The 22,875-nt window shown below is 42.9% G+C and overlaps 2 protein-coding genes across 6 annotated transcripts; one reads left to right on the top strand and one right to left on the bottom strand.

Annotated features, from left to right (window-relative positions):
* The first annotated feature begins 16 nt into the window (after positions 1-16).
* Positions 17-4,912, top strand: LOC122832817 (tetra-peptide repeat homeobox protein 1-like). 2 transcript variants are annotated; one of them, XM_044119930.1, is made up of 7 exons: positions 17-107; positions 1,537-1,640; positions 1,731-1,784; positions 2,108-2,473; positions 2,577-2,924; positions 3,028-3,537; positions 3,612-4,912. In XM_044119930.1, exons 2-7 carry the CDS (start codon positions 1,561-1,563, stop codon positions 3,910-3,912), a joined length of 1,659 nt encoding a protein of 552 aa, XP_043975865.1. In that variant the 5' UTR covers positions 17-107; positions 1,537-1,560; the 3' UTR covers positions 3,913-4,912. The 2 variants fall into 2 exon arrangements, with proteins under 2 accessions (XP_043975865.1, XP_043975864.1); XM_044119929.1 differs by having other exon boundaries at positions 2,105-2,473; positions 3,612-4,906.
* Positions 4,913-6,667: 1,755 nt separating this feature from the next.
* Positions 6,668-22,248, bottom strand: masp1 (MBL associated serine protease 1). 4 transcript variants are annotated; one of them, XM_044119923.1, is made up of 14 exons: positions 22,151-22,248; positions 21,017-21,233; positions 19,943-20,120; positions 18,744-18,875; positions 18,041-18,237; positions 17,259-17,406; positions 17,066-17,184; positions 16,190-16,268; positions 10,884-10,958; positions 10,655-10,783; positions 10,449-10,523; positions 9,582-9,829; positions 9,325-9,513; positions 6,668-8,285 (listed from the first exon to the last, which is right to left on the bottom strand). In XM_044119923.1, the coding sequence occupies exons 1-14, from the start codon at positions 22,153-22,155 to the stop codon at positions 7,875-7,877; spliced, it is 2,202 nt and encodes a 733-aa protein (XP_043975858.1). In that variant the 5' UTR covers positions 22,156-22,248; the 3' UTR covers positions 6,668-7,874. The 4 variants fall into 4 exon arrangements, with proteins under 4 accessions (XP_043975858.1, XP_043975859.1, XP_043975856.1 ...); XM_044119924.1 differs by lacking the exon at positions 10,884-10,958; XM_044119921.1 differs by lacking the exon at positions 22,151-22,248 and having other exon boundaries at positions 21,017-21,322.
* Positions 22,249-22,875: the final 627 nt, after the last annotated feature.

Here is a 22,875-nt window from a genome sequence, read left to right as displayed (position 1 = left end):
GTCAGAGGGAGTGTCTCTCTGCCAACAGGACAAACAGGAACAGTCAGGAAGATCAGAACGACAGACGGAGCTGCAGGTGGTTCACGGCAGGAAGAGCCGTGATCCGGGTGAGATTTTCTGTTTTATCTTTTTATTTTTGTAGAGAGAAAACTGGATCAGAGCTTCATTCATCCTCCACGCTGAAGTTAGTGTCAGGCTGGAAACTCGACAGACTGTCAGTCCAACGTTTACTTCAGGAAGTGATTAATCTGCTGCCAGGCGTGAAAAACAAACTGCAGTCGGTCGAATGGCAGACAAACACCGACAGCCAACAGCAAACGGTGGGAAAAGCCACAGAGGGAAGGTACGCAGAGGCAGACTCAGTCATTTTGGGGCCCAGGGGCAACCTTTGTGTAGAGGCCCCCCCCAGGCCCCCTGAGTCTGCCTGAATGTACCGATAGACCCTGAGGGTGAAGATCGTGAAGGCCTGCCGTTCTCTCACAGGGTGGAGCTCCTGCAGCCGTGCTGCGGTTTGTTTTAGAAAGTAATCATTCATACACAGAGGACGGTGAGAAAACCCAAAAACTACTCCAGTAATCTTAAAACAACTCCAACACATTTTCACCCAAACAGAAAATGGGTAAAATTTTAATTTAACCAATTAAATTTTTACCACCCCTTTAATTGCTTAAAGTGGTGGCATCATGTAGAATCGACTTTTTGAGTTTTACATCAGATTATAAAATTATTCCCTCATCCAAAAACATAAGAATAGTGTTGCTTAATTAACTCATGAATGTTTGAGGAATCCTTTAATCTCCATGGCAACTATTCAGCTGGCTGGACCTAGCCCCGCCTTCGAGACGCAGCTCCTCCCCCATTCAGCTCCTTTAGACTAGCCAGCAGCAATTAGCAAACAAGTTGGTGGAAACGTTGCTAAAGGGTTAATAGAGGAGCCATGTTGGAAGGACTTCCTGGAGGCGGAGCTTCAGAAAGAGCAGGAATTTTTAAAGAGAAAATTTGAAAGAGTTAAATTACAAAGTGAAATTTCTTTAAGTCATATTTGATATGTACATCATTTCTGTAACAGCAAAATGTAGGATAATTACTTAGTTGTGCTACAAAACGGCTCTATGTGGCTGGAAAAAACAGCCCCGTAAAGGGACAGTATTAAATAAAATCTACTTTTTTGTGCTTTTAATCATATTATAATTTTATTCCCTCATCAAAAGCAAAAGAGTTTTGCTTTGATTCTGTCATAAATGTCTGTTAAATCCTTGAATCTCCCATGGCAACCATTCAGCTGTGCCTAAACGTTAGCTCACACAAAGCGATTTACCAAACAGCTTCTGCCTCACGACTCCGCTTTGCTCCTCCAGACTAGCGGCAGCAGACTCTTCAATCTCCATTACATGAATCCTAATAATATTCTCTCAGTGACTATTGTAGTAAAACTGTTTCTGTTTTACCAACTCTTTAGAATCATATCTCTTATCCAGTCAGTTTTAAACTAACTGAACCTCCTGAGTCCTAACATTCTGCCTGTTTCCTCTGCAGGGGAGCTGATGTGGATGCAGCAGCATGGATCAGGATCAGGATCAGGATGTGAGTGAGAGAGTTCCTCTGCTCAGAGAGCAGAAGAAACGGAGCAAAGGTCAAAGGTGAGACCAGCGAGTCTGACTGACTGAGCTCAGCGTGGATGTCACTGCCTTGTCAGCGTTTCTGTTGTTTTTGTTTTTGTTGTGTTACAGGTCAGAGGACCAACATCCCATCCCAACATGTCTGACTTGGTGTTGCTCGTTCTGGTACGCTTTCAGGTTTTCTCCATTTCAGGAACTTCAACTATTCATCATCTAGGAAAGATTCAACTGTTCACTTTGTTTTTCCAAAACGTTAAAACCCAGCAGCTGAAGTACCTCTGTTTATTAATCCATAATATCCTGTGGATGTTTTCAAACTAAAATAAATGTCTAAAATATCACAATGAGAGCTTAGAAAGAGAAACTGGAGAAAATGCAGGAAGTATAAACCAAATGAAGAACAGCGTATTTTACAGCATGAAATAAAAAGATTCATTTCACCACAACTACAGACACTGGAAAATTTATTATATTTTATTTTCCAGCAGCACACAGAGACCGGACTCACCTGAAGCCCGACCTGTAACCGGACCAGAGACTGAGCCAGAATATGAACCCCACTCTGGATCAGAAACCATTTCAGTTTACGATCCTGAATCTGTACTGGTACCAGAACCTGAGAACGGACTCAACTCTAAAGCTGAACCTCAGTCTGAGACCTTATCAGGATGGGAACCTGGATCAGAACTGGTACCAGAACCTGACACTCTGCTGGGGTTTCAACCTAAATCTGAACTTGTACCCGGATCTGGATCAATTTATGAACCTGAATTAATGTCAGTACCAGAACCTGAGACATTATGGAGACATGAACCCAACAATCAGACCATTTCTGAACCCGAAAACAGTCAAAGGTCAGTTTCTCTGCTGGAAATAATTATTTTATATTAAATGTATTTTATTACTGCAGCCGTTGACCTGAAAACATTTTCCTTTTTTATTACAATGTATTTTTAGCCACAGTCAGAGACCGGACTCTCCAGAACCTCAGACTGGACCTGAGGCTCCATCTGCAGACAAACTCTACGCTGAGCTGGAACCCGGATCAGAATCCAAATCACTTGAGGAACCAGATGCTGGTTCAGGATTAGAACCCAACTCTGAACCTGAACTTCAACCTCAGACCTCATCAGGATGTGGATCAGAACTGGTACCAGAACCTGACACCCGGCTGGGATTTGAACCCAACTCTGACCTTGTATCTGGATCAGAAACCGGATCAGCTGATGAGCCTGACTCAGTGTCAGAACCTGGAGGTGAAGGACAAGAACCTTTAACTGCTGCTGATCCCTCTGCCAGTCAGAGGTACGTTTGTCTTCTGGAAACAATTAAAGTTTCATTTCATAATAACTGCAGCTGTTGACCTGAAAACTTTCACCTTTTATTTTTAACCATGTTTTTCCAACAGCACACAGAAACCAGACTTCCCTGGACCTGGACCTGAACCTGGACCTGGACCTGGACCTGAACCTGGACGTGAACCTGGACCTGGACCTGAACCTGGACCTGGACCTGGACCTGGACCTGGACCTGGACCTGAACCTGGACCTGGACCTGAGACTGGACCTGGAACTGGACCTGGACGTGAACCTGGACCTGGACCTGAACCTGGACCAGGACCTGGACCTGGACCTGAGACTGTTTCCGAATACAAACCAAGTGCTGACCGTTGGTCTGGGTCAGAAACCGGATCAGGTCATGAACCTGACTCGGTACCAGATGCTGAGACACTGTCCGGGTTTGAAGCCACGTCTGAACCTGAACCTCCATCTGAGACCTCATCAGGATGTGAATCTGGACCAGAACTGGTACCAGAACCTGACACCCTGTTGGGATCCGAGCCTTTACCTCATCCTCAGAACATCTCAGAACCTCCAGAGGGTTCTGGACCTGAAGATGATCATTCTACCAATCAAAGGTCAGTTTTATATTCATGTCTTTAAATGTTCAAAACATTTCTGGGAATGTTTTTCCTTTATCTTACATTTCCAGTCACACAGAGGAACCGGACTCCCCGGAACCTCCAGATGTACCTGGGCTTCAGACTGGACCTGGACCTGAACCCGTATCAGTCAATGATTCTGAATCAGTACCAGAAGCTGGGCCAGTATCAGGGTTTGGACCCAAAACTGAAGCCGAGCTTCAATCTCAGACATTTATAGGATGTGAATCTGGACCAGAACTGGTACCAGAACCTGACACCCTGTTGGGATCCGATCCTTTACCTCATCCTCAGAAAATCTCAGAACCTCCAGAGGGTTCTGGACCTGAAGATGATCATTCTGACCACTAAAAGTAAGTTTCTGTTATGTCTGAGATACCATGTGGTCAGACTGGGGGAGGTTGGTGTGAAACTCTCCTTATCTCATGGAACCCAGAGATAAGGACTTCCAGGTTATTCCAGATTATTCCAGGTTATTCCAGGGACAACCTGGAAACGTGAAGCAGCTCCTCCCTAGACGATGACAGATCAGTGAACCAGCAGAACTGGAGAGAGGGCTGCAGGGTGTCATGGTTGATATTGTTTGGAGAGTTGGAACAATTAGTGCTGACTTATTTTATTTTTGATACAAACTATCTGATATTTGGAGCTGTCATCAAACCTTTTCATGTCTTTACAATCTTTAAATTCCCAGAACAATTATTGTGACCTATGAAAAATACCAACAACTGATCTACACATTAGGAAACGATACTGCTTTAAGTTAAATCTCACCTTTAGGGCCTGTTAGGTGTGAGTTGAAGGTCAACCTGATGGAAGAAAAGCAAGCGCTACCTTCTAAAGAAGAAAGAAGTTTCTCTGGATTCAGCAAATCGAATCCAACATCTGTCCATCAGAGAAATGTTGACCATTCAGGTCTTACGGAGCTCAAATAGACAACTGGACTTGTTCCTCTGTTTCCTCCTCGGACTTTGACTGGAGTCCAATCAGAAGCTCATACCAGGTCTGCTGGCACAGACAGGAAGTAGCTCACAGACCAATCAGGAAACAGTTCAATACATCAAGGAGAAGATCAATGGGAATATGTCTGCAGAGAAAAGGAGCAACCTGCTCCACTGTCTGCATGAACTGATTGATTGTTCTCTGAAAAACCTGATTTCTGAAATGTTTAATGATTACTTCCTCTACAGATAAAAACACCTGATTGAACTGAGTGATTTTATTGGGAAACAAAAACCCTAAAATCTCAAAATTCAACCCCACTATTTATTTATTTTTCTCCCCACCAGGGGGTCCTTTTTGTGGCTCTAGTGTCCCTTTTTTCATAGTAGGCTGACAGGAGAGGGGGGGAAGACATGCGGCAAATGTCGTCGGGTCCGGGAATCGAACCCATGACGGCCGCGTCGAGGACTGAGGACCTCCAAGCGTGGGGCGTGCTCCGGTGGCGTAGAGGTTAGCACGCCCCTCAACCCCACCATTAACAATCCTGACGGACAATAAAAGGTTGAACATTTATCTTCTGAAAATACCTGAATGTTGGATCTGTTTCCAGGTGTCTTTTTACAAACGTACAAAAAGAAAACTTCAACTTTTTAAGGAGATGAATCAGAACTGGTTCAGATCCCGTCTGAAGTACGAGGCAGTCTGGTTTCATCTCTGTGAACTAGTTGATGATGTGAAGCTAATCCTGTGGGATTTGCCTGGTGCTGGTCATTTGTCTTTTTATCATTTTATTATTTCTGTACAATAATTCTGCGAATAGCAAAGACAAATATGAAACATTGAAAACTTCCTCCAGACCATCAGGAGTATCTGGACGAGGTTTGTAAATATGCTGCTGTTTTGTAATATTGTAAAAGTCTGCATATTTGAAAAAGATATAAAATGTGACATTGTTCCTTTAATGCTCCAATTTTCTCCTCTCCTGGACGAGGGTCTGGTCCCATAAAATGCTAGTCGACTCCCTCTAGAGGCCTGGAGGACTTCGGTTTTGTGGAGATAATTTGCAGTGTTTCATGTTTGTTTTTGCTATTATTTTTATTTTCTGTTTCCTTCTATCTCTTATGTTTACAACATTTCTTTTTATTGTCGGTTTTCACTTCTATTTTCTGTACTTGCTGTATTTTTTCTTCCACATTTGTTGTTTGTGTATTTTAGAGTTTGCATTATTCAAATGTTTGCAGCACGTTTCACCATTTGCTATGTATTTTCACCTGTTGGTCACCGTACTAAATAAATTACTAACATATAGTTAAACTTTCTGTTTTAGTCCTTGAGAAAATAATTGTGTGAAAATGTAAACCAGAGGTGTTCAAACTTTTTGTCCCATGGGCCAAAATCATCAAGTCAAAAGAACTTTTTTTAAAGGTTTTATTTGACAGTGAACAGACAGGAACGGTGGAAGACGTGGGGCAAAGGTCACCCAGCCGGGAATCAAACCTGTGACGGCTGCGTTGAGGACTAAGGCCTCCATATGTGAGTTGGGTTTTGAACCCTGCGCCACCAAAGCAACCACAAGTCAACAAAACTTCTGATGCTTTGGATTTTTTTTTACTTGATAATGTAATAGTTTACCATAATTTCCGGACTATAGAGCGCACCTGATTATAAGCCGCACCCCCTACATTTTTAAAGGAAACACATTTTTGAACATACATAAGCCGCACCGGTGTATAAGCTGCATGTTCCTACATTGAAACATGAGATATTTACAAAGAAAGACGGTACACAGAAAGTGTTTTTAAAGTTTTAATAATATGCCGTAGTTTTTCTTTCTGAACAGCAGCAATATAGCAAAACAACACTAACAAGGCTGGTTTAAATAACATACAGTTAAAAGTCACGGAGAGCCGTCATCCTCTTCCTCCTGTGCACTGAAACCATGGAAGTCTTCTTCCTCAGTGTCTGTTTCCTTCTTTATCGGCTCGATTGCTTTTAACTTGAAAGCTGCATCATATGCATTTCTTCTTGCATTCACCATGATGAGGGTCTGTTCAAACTAATTTTATTCATGCACAAAGCACGATGTTACATTAGTCTTCCTCTACAGATATATTCCAGTTGTCTCACGCTTACCTTTTCTGGTCCAGCGCCCCTACTGGCCGTTAGAAAAAATTCATAAATAAGCCGCATCGTTGTATAAGCCGCAGGTCGAAAGCGTGAGACAAAAGTCGCTGCTTATAGTCCGGAAATTACGGTAATTGAACAAATTAAGAAGTCAGACATTTTTTGTTGGAATGAAATGTGTGAGCTGTTATAGAGCCAAAACCCAAGAAGGGTTGGAAAATTTTCCCTGTTAAGATTAATATCAGTCAGATGTTTTCAGGGGAAAAAACCAGTAAAATATTTGTCAGTTGTGAGCAATGAAAGCAATCCTCCTGTCATTCTTTTCATGTTAAATATATGGTAAATAATTGGAAATAAATATATAGTAACATGCCTTCACTACTAAAATGCATGATGTTTATTGTAAGTAGTAAAGTATTTGTAAACTTAAATATATTTTCCCTTGGAATCAGATTAATGTTTCTGATGGAATAAGTTTTCCATTAAAGTGACGTTTACATTCTGCTAACTGAGAACAGAGAATGCTTGAAATAAGACAAAACTAACTGACAAGTATATCCATCCATCCATCCATTTTCTTACACCCTTCATCCCTAATGGGGTCGGGAGGGTTGCTGGTTCCTCTCCAGCTGCGTTCCGGGCGAGAGGCGGGTTCACCCTGGACAGGTGGCCAGTCTGTCACAGGGCAACACAAAGACATACAAGACAAACAACCATTCACACACACACTCACACCTAGGGAGAATTTAGAGAGCCCAATTAACCTGACAGTCATGCTTTTGGACCGTGGGAGGAAGCCGGAGAACCAATCTGCCAGAGGAACTAACAGTTTTTGTCAACATTTAAGAATTACTGAATAAAACCAAGCTCCTATTTCCTGCAGAAAAGTTACTTGTAAGATTATTTTGTCTTATTTCAAGTTCACTAAAATATTTGAACAAGAAAGTACAGTAAAAATATTTGGTAAGGTTTTGTTATTTTGCAGAACACTGATAATTTTCAAAATACTAGTCTGGAGTTTCTGAGAAAGTTCTAGATACTAATCTGAATTAAACATGCAGGTTGATTAATTTGATGCAGATTATGGAGCTCAGATGGTTAAAACACAGAATCATCAGTTCATCGTGTGAACTTTCAACAATCCATGAAAGTTCCTGATGAATCCATTGATTGATCAGATTCTGCAGAACTGACAGAGTTCTGCTGCAGAGCAGCAGAACTCTGCATGGAGGCGCAGCGTTTCTTCCTCACCACCAGGGGGCAGCCTGAACATGGCTCTGAATCCAGTCCAGGTATTTCTCCACCCGGGTGTAGACGCCGTACACCCTCTGACTGCCGCAGTCCTCGGGCCCGGCCCAGGACACCAGGCCGAACACGGCCCACCTCCGCCCCGCCTGCATCACGAACGCCCCCCCGCTGTCCCCCAGGCAGGTGTCTCGCCCACCCTGGAAGAAACCCGCGCAAAACATGTTGTCTGTGATGTTGTAGCGGACGGAGCGGGAAGCATAGCTGGCCTGACATTCGTCCTGAGGGACCACTGGCAGCTTCACGTACTGCAAGAGGTCAGAGGTCAGTGGGGACGGGGTGGAGGAAGCGTTGGAGATCCCCCAACCAGCAACTAGACCCAGAGAGTTGGGGAGGAGGAAGGACGGACGGTCCTGATGGAGACAGAAGAAAAGAAGAGATCACATCATCAACCAGGAAGAGCAGCGGTGGAAAACACCATCTGTGTTTTTAGGGTTTTTATTGATCTAATGTTTTGATTAGAAGGTTCCTGTTTTTATCTGAAGGTTCTTGTTTTTTATCTATGCACACATATCCAATCTATCTATCCAACTTCAGTCCAGTTAGCACCTGCTGCAGCAGCATTAGCAACACTGAAGGGCTCAGTTTTACCATGATGCCCAGCTACGGTGGCTCGTAAGTCTAAAACGAGATTTGTTTCCATGCTGGTTCGGATCAAGGCCGATCTGTAGGTCTGGATCCAACTCAACAGTTCTGGAGGAGTATCATCACATCTTTTCACAAAGATCTGGACCAGCAGGGGAAACAAACTCTGGTCCGTTTAAAGCGGACCAAATGTATCAGGTGTGAATGCTAATCAAACCAAAAATGTGAACTCTGGTTCGGTTCGACTGCATATGTGAAGAGCAAGCAGACTAAAGACCGCTCAAAAAGCAGGAAGTAAACTACAGCGCAGGGCATTCTGGGTAAATTCAACCCAAACAAACGAGAAATAACTCGTGGTCATTTCTCCAGACAAAACGAAAAAGGATTAAAGAGAAATCCTCCAACCGCTAAAATCTCCATTTTGTTTCCATCTGGTGAAGCAGGAAGTTGCTCTCAGTGTCTTCAGAGGTTTTTGTGTCGTTTCCTTCAGTGGTTCTTGATGCAGCGCCCCCACAGGCCAGGAGGGGAACAGGTTGATGCAGCGCCCCCACAGGCCAGGAGGGGAACAGGTTGATGCAGCGCCCCCACAGGCCAGGAGGGGAACAGGTTGCTCAAAGGGTTTGGTTGGTTTGACTTCTCTGTTGAGTCTACCGGAGTATCAGGAGGGATAACAGCCTTAGTGTCTCTGTGTGTCCCTCCGTGTTTCACCCTTAATGTTTAACAGAGTCCCCCTCCTGTCTCTCAGTAACCGCATGTCTGTCTTTCCAGCTGTCCCTAACAACCTGAAACCTGGGGTCTCCTGCTCACCTGTCGGTGAGCCGGTGGCAGACAGACGGGACGGACCAGCCGGTTGAACTCTGCCGCCTGGCTCAGCCTCAGCAGGGCGATGTCGTTGTTGTAGTTGTCGGGCTGAAAGTCTGGATGGAGGACGATCTGATCGACGGAGCGGCCGGTGGACGTCTGTTTGTCTCTGAGGCTGTGGAGGCCGAGGAACACCTGAGGGACAGGAAGTCCTGACTGAGACATGAAGACAGCATGAACCTCATTCAGGGACAAACATCCACCTTCACGTGATGCGGGACCACCGGGACGACGGTGGCGTCTCTCCTCTGGGACCGCAGGACGTGGGCGGCGGTCAGGATCCAGGACTGAGACAGCAGGGCCCCGGAGCCAAACCAGCGGTCCTCAGGGACCCGAGACAGGTCCTCCACACTGAGCAGAACCTGCCAGGGGAAGAAACCGGGCTCAGCGCTCCGACCGCCCACAATCCGCTTCACCTGGTGGGGGAGAGGCCGAGAAGGCAAGCCGCAGGCTGGAGGGGGGAGAGGAGAGAGGAGACAGGTGACTGCACAGAGACCGAAAAAAAACAGAGAAGATAAATTTATAAACACACAAACAGGAAAACAGGTGATGAGGAACAGACTATGAAAAAGTTTTGAAAATGAAAAAAAAGGATTTAAATCAGAAAAATTTTCCAAACAACCTATCAGATTCAAGGTTTTTTATTTAGTTTCAGATGGTTTTTTTCTTTTGAACAAACTTTATAGCTTCAATTTAGCTCCATAACAGGCAGATGGACAGGTAAACAAACAGGAAGAAAAATGTCCTAATGGGTAACAAAAACAGAAAACAACGGGCATGAAAACAGACGACAAGGTAAAGAAACAAGTAAACAGACAAATAAACATTCAGGTAAACAGGCAGAGACAGAAAAACACAGACAGCTAAAACAAACGGACGGATAAAAAAGGACAGCTGCAGTCAAATTCAATAAATCTGAATATTAATGAGACGTTCATGTATTACATCTAAAACACGATATACCTCCTGTTTTATTTCTGTTAATTACTATCAGCTGATGAAAACATGAAAAAATAAACGTGACTCTGATCATGTTTGGTTCTTATTTCACATTAATGCGGGAATCGAACCTGGCAGACAGACAGGAAGTTGTGTTCCTCCGTCAGCGTCCAGCCACTGACCTGCAGGGCCACACCTGAACAAAGCTGAGACAGAAACACACCGAAGCTTCGTGATTTTGATTTGTTTAGATATAAAATCAATATAATAACAACAATCACTCATTAAACTAAATATTAAAATCCTAATTAACCCGATGACATCATCACCATCTTACTGTTGCTCAGCTGGACGCCGTCCTCCCCGCAGACGTAATGAACCGTCGCTCCAAACAGCGTGGTGTTGTCATGGCGACCAAACATCACAACAGCTCCATCCACCTTCTTAGGAATCCCACAATCCACCACTGCAACAGACGTGAGTCAGCGACCAATCAGGATCAGGTTACAGGAACGTAACCCAGGTGTTAAAGGGAAGAAACGTGACGACCTGAAGTGATTCCTCACATTGGAGAATGTCAAAATGAAAAGGTGACAGCTCTCTTCTTCCTGTGAAGGCCTGATGGTGAACCAGTCCTAAAACTGCAAACGTAGTAGAACCAAAAAGAGGTTCTCCTGAGTACATATCCTCCAGTTTTCAGGGATAGAATATGTCAGGCATTAAAACAGGAGCACCACCTAAACGGGCCGAGGGAGAAACTGAAACTTTTTCAACAAAAACAGAGGCGCCTAATATTTTCAACCGAAAGTTTGAGTCTAAGAGGATAATTAATTAATCCCACAGTCATTAGCCAGATCACTACCATCGGCGTTGGTGAACTTGGTGATGATGAAGCAGGGTGTCGTTTAAGTCCAGATATTTCTCCCCTCTCAGGATCACAAACTCAATAAGACTGACGGCGGTCCATTCGGATGCTGCAGGACTTTCAGCCTGTGCTTTAAGTTTTAAATGGGTTGAATCTTGTGTTGAGTATCAAAAAGGGGTCTTTGAAATTTACTGTGATGCATGTTTCAGATGCATCCCTACTCTAACAAAGAAAATAAATGGATTGAACTGCCCATTCAGCATGCCATCAAAGGCCTGCTAATTAATGTGATCCAGGTGTGTAAAAACAGGAATGCATCAAAAAGACACAGAACAGTCGATCCCTGGCTAAGCCATCACCTGAAACAGAAAGAGTTTGGCTAAATTACAAACCTAAAAGGATATGGCAATCCATCGAATCTGAAGCCCAGAAAAGAGGAGCATTAAAACAAGCTATCATCCTAAACACACGTATAAAATCACAACTCCTCACATTTCACAGAATCTGCACACAGAAAACCGACTTTGAGGAGGCAACTAAGACTGTTTTCTGCTCTTGGTAAGAGAGGATATTCCAGATCTTTCCTCAGGACATGCAGGAAGAACTTCCTGGAGTCCAGACCCCCAGTTCATCTCCCATGATCCCCCTGATAACTACATCCTCTTCCTTGGCCGGACAGTTTCTTTACAGCAGGGGTGGCCAACCCTGGTCCTTGAGAGCCGGAAGCATTTCGGCTTTGGTGCTGAAATGTAACCCAACCTGGTCCTCAGCACAGAGGAGAAGGGCTGAGAGGATTTGGATCCGTAGGTTGGACACACAGATCCCTGGACGTCGTAATGACAGGTAGGCCCTGGGCGTTCCTGTGCAGGTTGTGAGGCCCTGGGTGTTCCTGTGCAGGGTGTGAGGCCCTCGGTGTTCCTGTGCAGGTTGTGAGGCCCTCAGTGTTCCTGTGCAGGGTGTGAGGCCCTGGGTGTTCCTGTGCAGGGTTTGAGGCCCTCGGTGTTCCTGTGCAGGTTGTGAGGCCCTGGGCAACTCTAACCCCAACCCCAACACAACCTTGTAAAAACATGACGTGACACAGATGCAACTTTTTCAGGCAAACCCGGTCTCCATGGCAACCAGTTAGCATGTGCATAATGTCTAGTGGTTGCCATGGAAACCGGGTTTGCCTGGAAAAGTTGCATCTGTGTCACATCATATTTTTACTCCACGTAATGCAGTAATATTTTAACTTCCCTCTGATTCTCTAGTTTATTAAGCATTTATATCATGCAGCTACAATAAAATATTGAATTATTTTTTTTTTTTTACAGATTTTTACTTTGAGGAGGAATTTCCTTCCTTTTCTGTCTGGAAGGTTTAAAAAACTTCATCCAGCATAATTTATAATTCATTTAAATTAGTCTGGAACCTTAATTATTAAATACACATCAAGCGTAGACCAAATAGTCTACAGCTGTTTTTATTCAATAAATAAGAATGTAATTTATTTATTTAATTAATAAATGTCGGGCCCTCGTCTTGTCTAACTTACATGCTGTCCGTTTCTGTTGACGTTTCATTTTCGGGCATATCTTCTGGGGGGTCTGGTGTGACCAGCGAAATAAAGTGAAGGACTGAACAAGTAAAGATCAACCAATCAAAATCACCGAAAGAAAAGGCAAAGGATCTAGTAAGCGGATATAAAGGAAATAAAAAAAAACACAACAGCCGAAATAAGGAATAAATTATGCATAGAGCTAAACAAATGTCAAATAAATTTAATCTCATTCCGTGGCGAACTTCTTGTACCACTTCTTCTGGCTCTTCTTCTGACTCTGACTCTGACTTTGACTCTGACTCTGACTCTGACTCTGGCTTTAACTCTGACTTTAACTCTGACTTTAACTCTTCTTCTGACTTTAACTCTGACTTTGACTCTTCTTCTGACTTTGACTTTAGCTTTAACTCTGACTTTGACTCTGACTCTTCTTCTGACTCTGACTTTAACTCTGACTTTAACTCTTCTTCTGACTTTGACTCTGACTTTAACTCTGACTTTAACTCTTCTTCTGACTCTGACTTTGACTTTAACTCTGACTCTTTGAAATCGAAACGTCTGCTATATCCTCCATAAATTTCCTGATAGCTTCTTTTTTTATTGCCTGTTGTGTCTTTATATGCCAGATAATATTTGCTATGGATATTATTGTTTCTATGGTTTACCACAGTTGGTTTGATTCCAGAGTTGTAATTGCTTTCTTGAAAGAGAAATTTGTCCTTTCCTTCTGTGTATCCAATCATCGTCGTCATATCATCTGCATTTTCAGGGCCACAGCTCCTCTCCAGAGAGCTACCTGCCAGGTCATCTCTGAGTCTGTCGGGATCTTCTGAAAACTTCTCATAAATGTACATGAACCCGTCCTGCCAAATGTTGAACACGCTGTCTGTTTTTAAGGTTGTGACCTTGTCATTTTCTGCCTTAAGCAGCAGGTCTTCACACATCAGATAGGTGTAAAACCTGCCAGACTGAGAACTCAGGGTGTCCAGACAAATCATTGATGAAAGACGGTACAACTGAGATCCAGTTCTAATGGGGATGCTAATAGTTGTACTTGGAATCACGGTGTGTGTTGAGTCCACCCAACCTCCGAACAGTGGTAGATGCAAGGTTATCACATCAGTGTCATTGAAGAAGACGTTTGTCGCTGAGCTGGATGAGAGAGAACAATGCTTTCTGGAAGCCAAATAAGTCCAGGCGCTCAGGAGAGAAGCAGTGGTTTCCACAGGATTTGTAACCGGCAGGGTGATGATGGGTCCTAAATCCAAGATGTCTGACGTTTCAGCACATTCTTTACAGCTATTATTAGTGTACAATGTGCACGTGGTTTTAATCCCATTCTGGTTCAACCAGTCCAACAAAACCCTCAGAAAGTCTTCTAGCTTGTTCCCATTTCCTGAGGCCATATTTGGTTCATTGTCAATAATCTCTGTTATAAATGCTTTGATTTCCTCTGAGGTAAAAAGTCTCCCTAGATTTTCCATGCCTGTATCAATAAAACTGGCGGATGATGGAGTTGCTGAGTATCCAGAGAAGTCCTGTGAGGACTTCTCTGGATACTCATCCACAACCTTTCTGGCTTTCCTGAGGTTCAGGATGCTGTACATGGCGGCAAACATCCAGCTGGAAAACTTGCAAATGTTGACTGAAGAAAAAAGTGTTTGACCGTCGTCTTGGTAGCCATGATCTGCCAAATCTTCCTCAGCCAGATCTGAGCAAACCAAAACTCTAACTGCTTCATGGTTACTTGTTTCCATGAAATCTCCCATCATTCTCACGTTGTTGCTGCTGTCCACGTTGCTATGTTCATTCATCTTTCTGCTCATTTCTGCAGCACAATTTTTTTAGCTCAGTAAAAATCTTTGAAGCGATTCGTCACGATGCAGACTGAGGGAGAAGTTCTGCCTGACAGTCATATAGAGCCTCTGTGACTGATGATGTCACAGTGGCTGATGACATCATCAACCAGCTCACTCTTTTGAAAAAAGTCTATTTTTCTTTATCAGATGTTTTATTGACAGTAATAGGTTTTGATATGAAGCTGAATCTTTGTTTTTACTGAACATCAACACTTTCCTGCTTCATTGGTTTATTGAAAATAAAACCTGGATGTTGAAGACATGGAGGAAGAGATGAAAACTGAAAATATTAATTTTAAACACAACCAGACTTTAAACCGTTATCAGTAGAATAGTTGATGGAAAATGAGAAAATATCACTAATTTTTTCACAGATTAGAGTTGAGTAATTTAAGTATTCAATTATACAGACAAAATATTAGAATTAAAGAATTTTTTTTAAAATATACAATGTAGGTCAGTTTACTTTTGGTGTTTTAGTTTTTTTTATTACATTACTTATAGGCTTTAATTCATTCAAGATTTAATACTTTTGTTAAATTCAATTTAATTTTATTTTGCATATCTTATTCCCTAGGATTTTAAATAATTCATATATTACAGTTAATTTGGTTGGATTTAAAAATATTTTCCACTGTTAGTTTTTTAGATTAATATTATTGTCATGTTAAAATATGCAATATTGCAATTTTCTTTTTTTGTTTTTTATTTTATTATACAATCAGATTGTGTTGCTGCATGTTTATGAAATTCTGTACATGTAGAAATTATTAAAGCACAAAGTGAAAAATAGAAAAAAATACAAAAACATGTTTGGGTCAGACAGTAAAGAAATAACAAACAGCTAATTTGGAGAAAATTATTTATGAATAATAATTTTTAATGGGATGAAACTTCATGTTTTAATCCATTTTTACTGCTGATAGAAAAATGACTTCTATTTGAAAAGTCGTTGTTTTTTCTCGGAGTCACCAGCAGGTGGCAGCAGCGCCTCCTCTCAGCTGTCAGGAAGTCTGGACCAGACGCGGCTTTTTCTCCCAGTAAACCGGTTCGTCTACCAGTTTTCTTCCAGTTAACGGAGTCGAAGGGCGGCTTGAAGCGGGGACAGCTCGCCGGGACGGAAGAGGATCAGAACGGCAGCGAGGTTGGTGTCTGAGTCGGTAGTTTACTTTGGTTGGCGGATCTTTTTGTTTCTTGGTCCTACTGATGCTGTCTGTTCACTAATGTTCACTGACAGACAGTAAACCTCTTGTAATTGATAAGCATCAGTATGCGTTAAAGAAGATCATATAAGTCAGATTAAGTATAATATCATCATCCTCATATCAATCAAAACTATCTTTCTCTGAAAGGTAATTTCTCCTTTTCAGGGAGTTTAGACTGTATGAAAGAAATCCTTGAAATAAACTATGAAATATTTAATTTGCAGAAACCCTCAAAACAGAAGTTTGGTCCATTAAATGTTGGAAACAGTGCAGCTTCACACTAATTTAAGTGTGTAAAACAAGAGATTCAGAAACTGGAGATCTGTTGAGTGAAACTCCAGAATCTCCATTTTGGACAGGAAACAAGTCCGTCAGCAGCTCTGAGCTCAGAGCCGAGTCTTACTGTAACAGCGAGGAGGACGGCCGCTCCACGAGCCGTCAGCCTGGCATTCCAGCTGGAGACGATCCGACGTCCCACCGTCCTGCAAACACATCACAGCGTGGAGCAGTGAAGTCTTTCCTATAACCGCCGGGGCCACAACATGACCAAAAATATGAACTCTATTAAAAATCCTTCTTTAAAGCCCAACTGCAGTGGAAGGCAGTGCTTTAGGGTTACCTATGCTAACCCTAAAGCACCGATCATAAACATTGGTTCTGCTAAAGCTAAAAGCTACACCAACATGGTATTTAGCAAAAGTTAAAGCACTAAATTTTGTCATATTGACACTCATCTCAAAATAGGATAAATGTCTAACTATTCTTCACAGTCATGAACCAAAACTTCAACACAAATGTTGAACTTTATTCAACTTAAAATTAACAAAACAACTGAGCAAATTAGCATTTAGCATTTAGCTGGAAAAATATTTTAGGGTAAGCTGAGTGCGCTAAATGTTTTTAAAGTTAGCATAAAAGTTAAAGCGCTAAACAAAAAATTTGTTCAGCTATTAGCACATTAGTGGGTTAGCAGAAGAGTTCCCACCACTGGCCAGATGTATTCTGATTTTATGAGAAATTTTGTTTCTATTAATCTAAAGTCATAAAAAAATCTCCATGTGAGCAAAATTCAAGAGTTTCATTTTTTTATTCTGATTAACTAAAATAAATAAAGTTTAATCAAATTTAATCTGATGGATCAAATAAAACCTGCAGGAAGTCAAGAGCCAATCAGACTCTCTCCTGTGTTTCCTGTGAAGACCATTAAGAACCTCTCCGGTTGCTCCCAGTTCAGCCACTGGTTCCAGTTTCAGTTCCCAGCAGCAGAGTGGAGCCTCACCTGGACCAGGAGGAACCCCGGCTGACAGCTGAACACCACATGGTCCTTGAAGGAGTATTGTGATTGGATCGGAACCATCACCGCGTTGGGCGGAGCCTCAGGTTCTGGACACTGACTTCCTGTAATTTCAAAATAAAAGCCTCATTTCTCTCTCCAGGTCAGCGCTGTGGCCCCGCCCCCTGCGTGGGCTCACCTGTGGCGGTGTAGTTCAGCCTCCAGCCGAAGTTTTCTCCAGAATCGTCGCTGTGGAATCGGACGGAGACGATGTTGCTGTCGGTCCGGATGATCCCTGGAGACCGATCGCCACAGAACGGGCCAAACTCTCTGCTTCCTGCTTGGATCTGACACACACACACACACACACACACACACACACACACACACACACACACTCCGTCACCACCTCAGAGGGTGTGAACCAGGTTCTTATAGCCGTGTGGGGACATATTTCTGTCTACAATGAGGGGCTGTGGGGACCAGTGGCTCCTGGTGGGGACCAGTGGCTCCTGGTGGGGACCAGTGGCTCCTGGTGGGGACCAGTGGCTCCTGGTGGGGACCAGTGGCTCCTGGTGGGGACCAGTGGCTCCTGGTGGGGACCAGTGGCTCCTGGTGGGGACCAGTGGCTCCTGGTGGGGACATTTCCTTGGTCCCATGAGAGGAAATGCTGGGGCATTGAGTTCTGGCTAGAGTTAGGGTCAGTTATGTGACGGTTAGAGTAAAAGGTTAGGATGTAGAAGATGAGTGGAAATCAATGGAAAGTCACGCAAACATGTGTGTGTGTGTGGGGGAGGGCGGGGGGGGTTGTTGTGGTTGGACAGGAGTGTGAGGCAGGATAATAATAGTTTTGAGTTTTTTATTATACTTTAGTTTCATTTGTTTTGACTTTTTGTCTAATTCAGTTTTAATTAGTTTTTGGAGTCTTTTTTCTAATTTTAATTAATTATTACTTAAATATTTTGTTTTTATTAGCATCACCTTCAGGTGGTCGTAGGGGCAGCTGATGTCCGGGTGGCTCTCCACGTCAAAGCGGGGGTCAAAGTTCATCTGGACCTTGAACCCAGCCTCCAGCTCGATGCGGTACCAGCAGTCAGAGCTCTTCGGATATGGACCCGGAAAGTTAACGCTGCTCAAGACGCCGGCGCGTTCCCTGAACACGGCGCCGCTGCAGTCCACTGGACACACACACACACACACACACACACTGAGCTTCCTCCTCCACACTAAAACGTCTTCATCATGTAAACATTTCCACCAATCAGCAGCTGTTATCAGCCACACTGAGGTCTAACGTCTCCGGGCCCCTGAGGCCCCTGATGCTTTGGTGTCAGTGAGATGAAGTGAATGTTTACTGGTTATAATGGTTTAACTGGGTTAGTTTAACTCTGATCCTGTTGCTGGTTTCAGGACTGAAACTCACTGCGCTGCAGAAACACTGAACCTTCCCAAGTAACTCTGTCCAGTTTCTAGGGCAAATATCTTAGTACACGTTGAGTAAGACAAAACTCACCTACTAGTAACTTTTTGGAAAGATATTGGAGCTTGTTTTATGTCGGTAATTTATTAATATTTATCCAAATGTTCCAGTTCCAGATTATTTAACTTGTAATTTTGTAAAATGTCTTGTTACAAAGTAAAGGCAGGCTCCAGGTGGGCCTCCAGGGGGCGCCAACACACTCACCTCTGCAGGTGTGGTTGTCAGTGTGCAGCTGGTAACCATAGCGACAGGAGCAGTAGTAACCCCCGATGAAATTATGGCAGAAATGATCGCAGAGCGGATCCTCATCACCGCGTTCGCTGCACTCGTCTATATCTGCAGAAGAAGAAGAAGAAGATAGGTCAGAGTTCAGGCTCTGATGTTTTCAAGCAGCAGGAAGAGGTCGGACAAGTGCTGCCGGTGAATTGGGTTGAGAAAAAGTAAAAAATAAATAAAAAATTCACCCTTTTTTCCAGTCAGAATTGGTCTTGTTTTTGTCTTTGTGGTTTTTGTCTTGTGTATATAAACGTGTTTGTTGTGTACATGTATCTTCTTGCCAGTGGGGGCGCTCTCGTGCCGCGGTGGGGAGGAGTTTTCTGGCTCTGGGCATGCAGCTCAGAATAAACCAGCTCTGCCAGAGTAACTTTGTTTCAACTCACTTCCTCTGTGATCCACAGATATTAGCTGCACAGGATTCGTGTGCCTGTGCACCACTTGGTACCGGCTCCGATTCCCCTGGATCTGGTACCAGTAACACCATCCCACTACTCAGAAAATATCTCAGTTTCAATATCAGAAGTTTATCATTTTAATAATTGAAAAATGTTATTTCTTGACTTTTGGACATCAGACAGTTTTGAGGTTTTGCTTGTGAAGATGTGAAATCATGTAAAAATCTCTGAGATATTTGGTGGAAATTATCTATGGCCAAATAATTTTCTTTTTACCTAGAACGATTGGGAAAGTCAGAAAAGCAGTGGCAGGCACTGCTAACTAAAATGTTAGCGGCGCTAACCCCAAAGAACTAATTATATATCAGCTACACTGATGCTAAAGTGCTGCATTTAGCTTAAGCTAACGCTAAAGCACTAATCATAAACATAGTCTTTAGCAGAAGCTAATGCTAAAGTGCTTAATTCAACGTTGTGACACAGGGAGAACATGAGGAGGCTCTCAAAACAATCCATGAGTCCAATTTGTTTTACCACCTTCGGTTCTTTTTAGTGTAAGAGTCGTATCATATAAATCACCATATAAAAATTGTGATTTTTATATGTCAGGGTTCATCACTGACTTCAGACGCTGCTGAATGTTTTAATGTTGATCCAACATGCTAACCGTCGGGTTCTTTTCCCGTGTCAGAACTTGAGGAACCGGCAGCTCGGCTGTTTGGGTTTCCTCACCCACTGCGCTATAATGAGCTACAAATCCGGAGAATCGCTCCTCGTTGGAGAAGTCCGACACAAACTGGACGCTGAGGGAGTTTCTGGGGGAGGTGATGACCCGCTGTGCCGGTACCGCCTCGGTGTCCGTCTCCTCCTTCCCACAGAACACAGCCAGCGCCGCTCCGTCCGCCTCCACCTGCACAACACAGCAGGTCAGAGAAACTACGTCAGACTGAAGAACCAGAGATCTGGATCAGAACCACAAAGTTCTGACTTCAAGTAATCTGAAGTCAGGACAAAGTCTGACATCAGCAGCAGGCTCTGGGAACCAGATGGGTCAAACTGGAACCATTAACCTCCCAGAGATCTGGGTCCATCAGGGCTCATTCCAAACTGGGGAGGGAAAACAGACCAGCAGCTCTGTTTACATTCAGCTGCTGTTTATCTGACTCAGAGACTGGGAGGGTCAACGGACCACGGGGCGCCGATACACACCGACACACACCGACACACACTCCGATAAACCTAACATCTGCACCAACACACACCTCAGATTCAGAGCAGCAACAGTAAACCCCTCTCACACCAGTACAAACCAAGAGAATCCAGTATAAATCACTGCAAACCAGAATAAACTAATACAAACTTGTATAAAACCTGGATGATAAGCATAAACCAGTGAGAAACCAGTACAAAACCAGAATAAACCAGTACAAAACCAGAATAAACCAGTACAAAACCAGTGAAAACTAGTACAAATCAGTACAAAACAGTATCAGCCAGTATAAAACCAGCAAGGTCCACCCAGTCTTTTTGTTGACATCTGATTTGTTGCCATGGAGATTAAATTATTCCTCAAACATGCATGAAAGAGTCAAACAGCACTCCAGGTTTATTTTGATGGGCGGCGGCCATCTTTACTCCCATAAACAAGCGCTACTGGACGCGGCAGCTACGATCTCCTTCATGCGGGTCGGTTCGGAGTCAGAAACCGTTCACACAGAATTCTGACTGCAGAATTTAACTTCAGACTCTGAAAGGCAGCCGGATCCAGAAAGTCCCCTGATCCAGATCCGGGTCTTCCTAGCTTACCTTGACGAAGTCGTACTCGCACAGGTAAGACGGCTCCAGGTCAAAGTGGCTGAAGAACAACGTGATCCGGAATCCGTCCGGAACCCTGATGGTCCAGTTCCGCTTGGTGTCTGTGGGATACGAGTCAGGAAAGTTTGGAGACTCCAGGCTGCCGTACATCTCCGACTGGAGCTCAGCACCGCATCCGAACCGGACCAGCAGGGAGAGGAGGAAAACCCTGAAACACAGAGACAACCGGATCAGAACCAACCGGATCAGAACCAACCAGACCGGACTGGAACAGGACAGAAGGATGGGCATTTATCATGATGTCATTTACCTTTTATTGTTTATTATGAAAAGATTTTAGATTTATCGATGTCTTGATAACAATTTTATTAATAATATATTCTTTTAAATTACACTATCAAAAATTTTATTTTTTACTATTTTCTCCACTTTGTTCCACAAGAGCATCAATAAACATCAATAAATCTGAAAATATGATTAAATGTAGTTACCATGTGATATAAGCTAATATGACAGTTTATTTCTGGGTCACTGATATCAGCTGCCATGTTATTTCAGATATATGGTATAACTGATAAAACAAATAAATTATTTACTAATTATTTAGAAAATTAGTAAATCTGGGTTATGTAAATCCCACTTCTTTAAGAAAGTGGCGTCCTGTTGAAGCTGATTCCAAAATCATGTTTTCCAGGAGCAGTGTTTGTTTTTTCTGTTTGTACCTAAAACAGATGCAATAAATTGTTTTTCATCATAATTTTTAAATTTATAATAACAATCCCACAAATTATTGTGATAAAATTCTAATTCCATATCACCAGCTCGTACAGTCTGGGTCAAAGATCTATTCTCATTTCTAAAAGAATCTTTTGCGGGTCGGGCACCAAAACCGGCTCCAGCTGCAGCCCGGGGCCCAAATGGTTCTGAATCTGGCCCTGCTGGTGTTTTAACCCAGAGACGTGATCTGACAACCCGGTTCTGTGAGTCTCCGGATCAATTAATCTGTTCTCTGATAAACCAGATCCTTTCATCCAGACTCCATCTGAAAGTCCGAGTTTGTTTTCTGATCAATAACTGATCACTTGATCAGAAACTCCACAGATCAACGATCAATAGGAAACTCACCTCATGATGAAGGACTAAAGTTCTGCTGCTCCTGCTCCGTCTGTCTGGACCGAATCCGGACCTGCTGGAGAGGTGTGGCTCTGAAATGGTCACGTGATAAATACCAGACAGATTCAATAAATGACGTAACAGCTCCCCCTGCTGGCCGAGCAGAGAGGTAACAACTCCGGGGTTCTGGTTCTGATCACCTGCAGTTCAGGACCAGAACCGTATAAAGTTCTGGTTTCAAAACAAGTTTCAAACCGACAACCTTTGACCCCACATAGGGTCAAAGGTCGACTGTCATAATTGCAGAAGAGAGCCGTTAGTCGTAAGTGGAAACTGAGATCACGCAAAGAGAATATTTATACAATCTTATTGAAACTTTATAAAAACTTTTACCAAACAATATTCAAAATTTGTAAAGAGAGAAATCAAAACAATTAAAAAAAAACTTACATTAAAAAATGGGAAGGTGCATTTTAAGTAAATGTGTCAGTTTATGGGACGATATTGACAGTGAGATAAAATAATCTAAATCTTTTCAAACAGCAAACAGAAAATACTAATGTAACCAGGTGAAAAATGGGTACATGTAAAAAAATGTATTTTTGTAAACCATGTTTTGATTTATTTCACCAAATGGTTGTAATTCTTGTTTTTGCCAGCATGTGGTGCTGTTATTACAATGAGGTCTAGAATTACCGGAAGTGGAAAAAACCTCTTGTTTATGTATTGTGGCACTC

Source organism: Gambusia affinis, linkage group LG06, assembly GCF_019740435.1.
Source record: "Gambusia affinis linkage group LG06, SWU_Gaff_1.0, whole genome shotgun sequence".
Classification (NCBI taxonomy): domain Eukaryota; kingdom Metazoa; phylum Chordata; class Actinopteri; order Cyprinodontiformes; family Poeciliidae; genus Gambusia; species Gambusia affinis.
The sequence above is the reverse complement of the archived record's forward strand: the minus strand, read 5'-3'. Positions and strand labels throughout refer to the sequence as shown.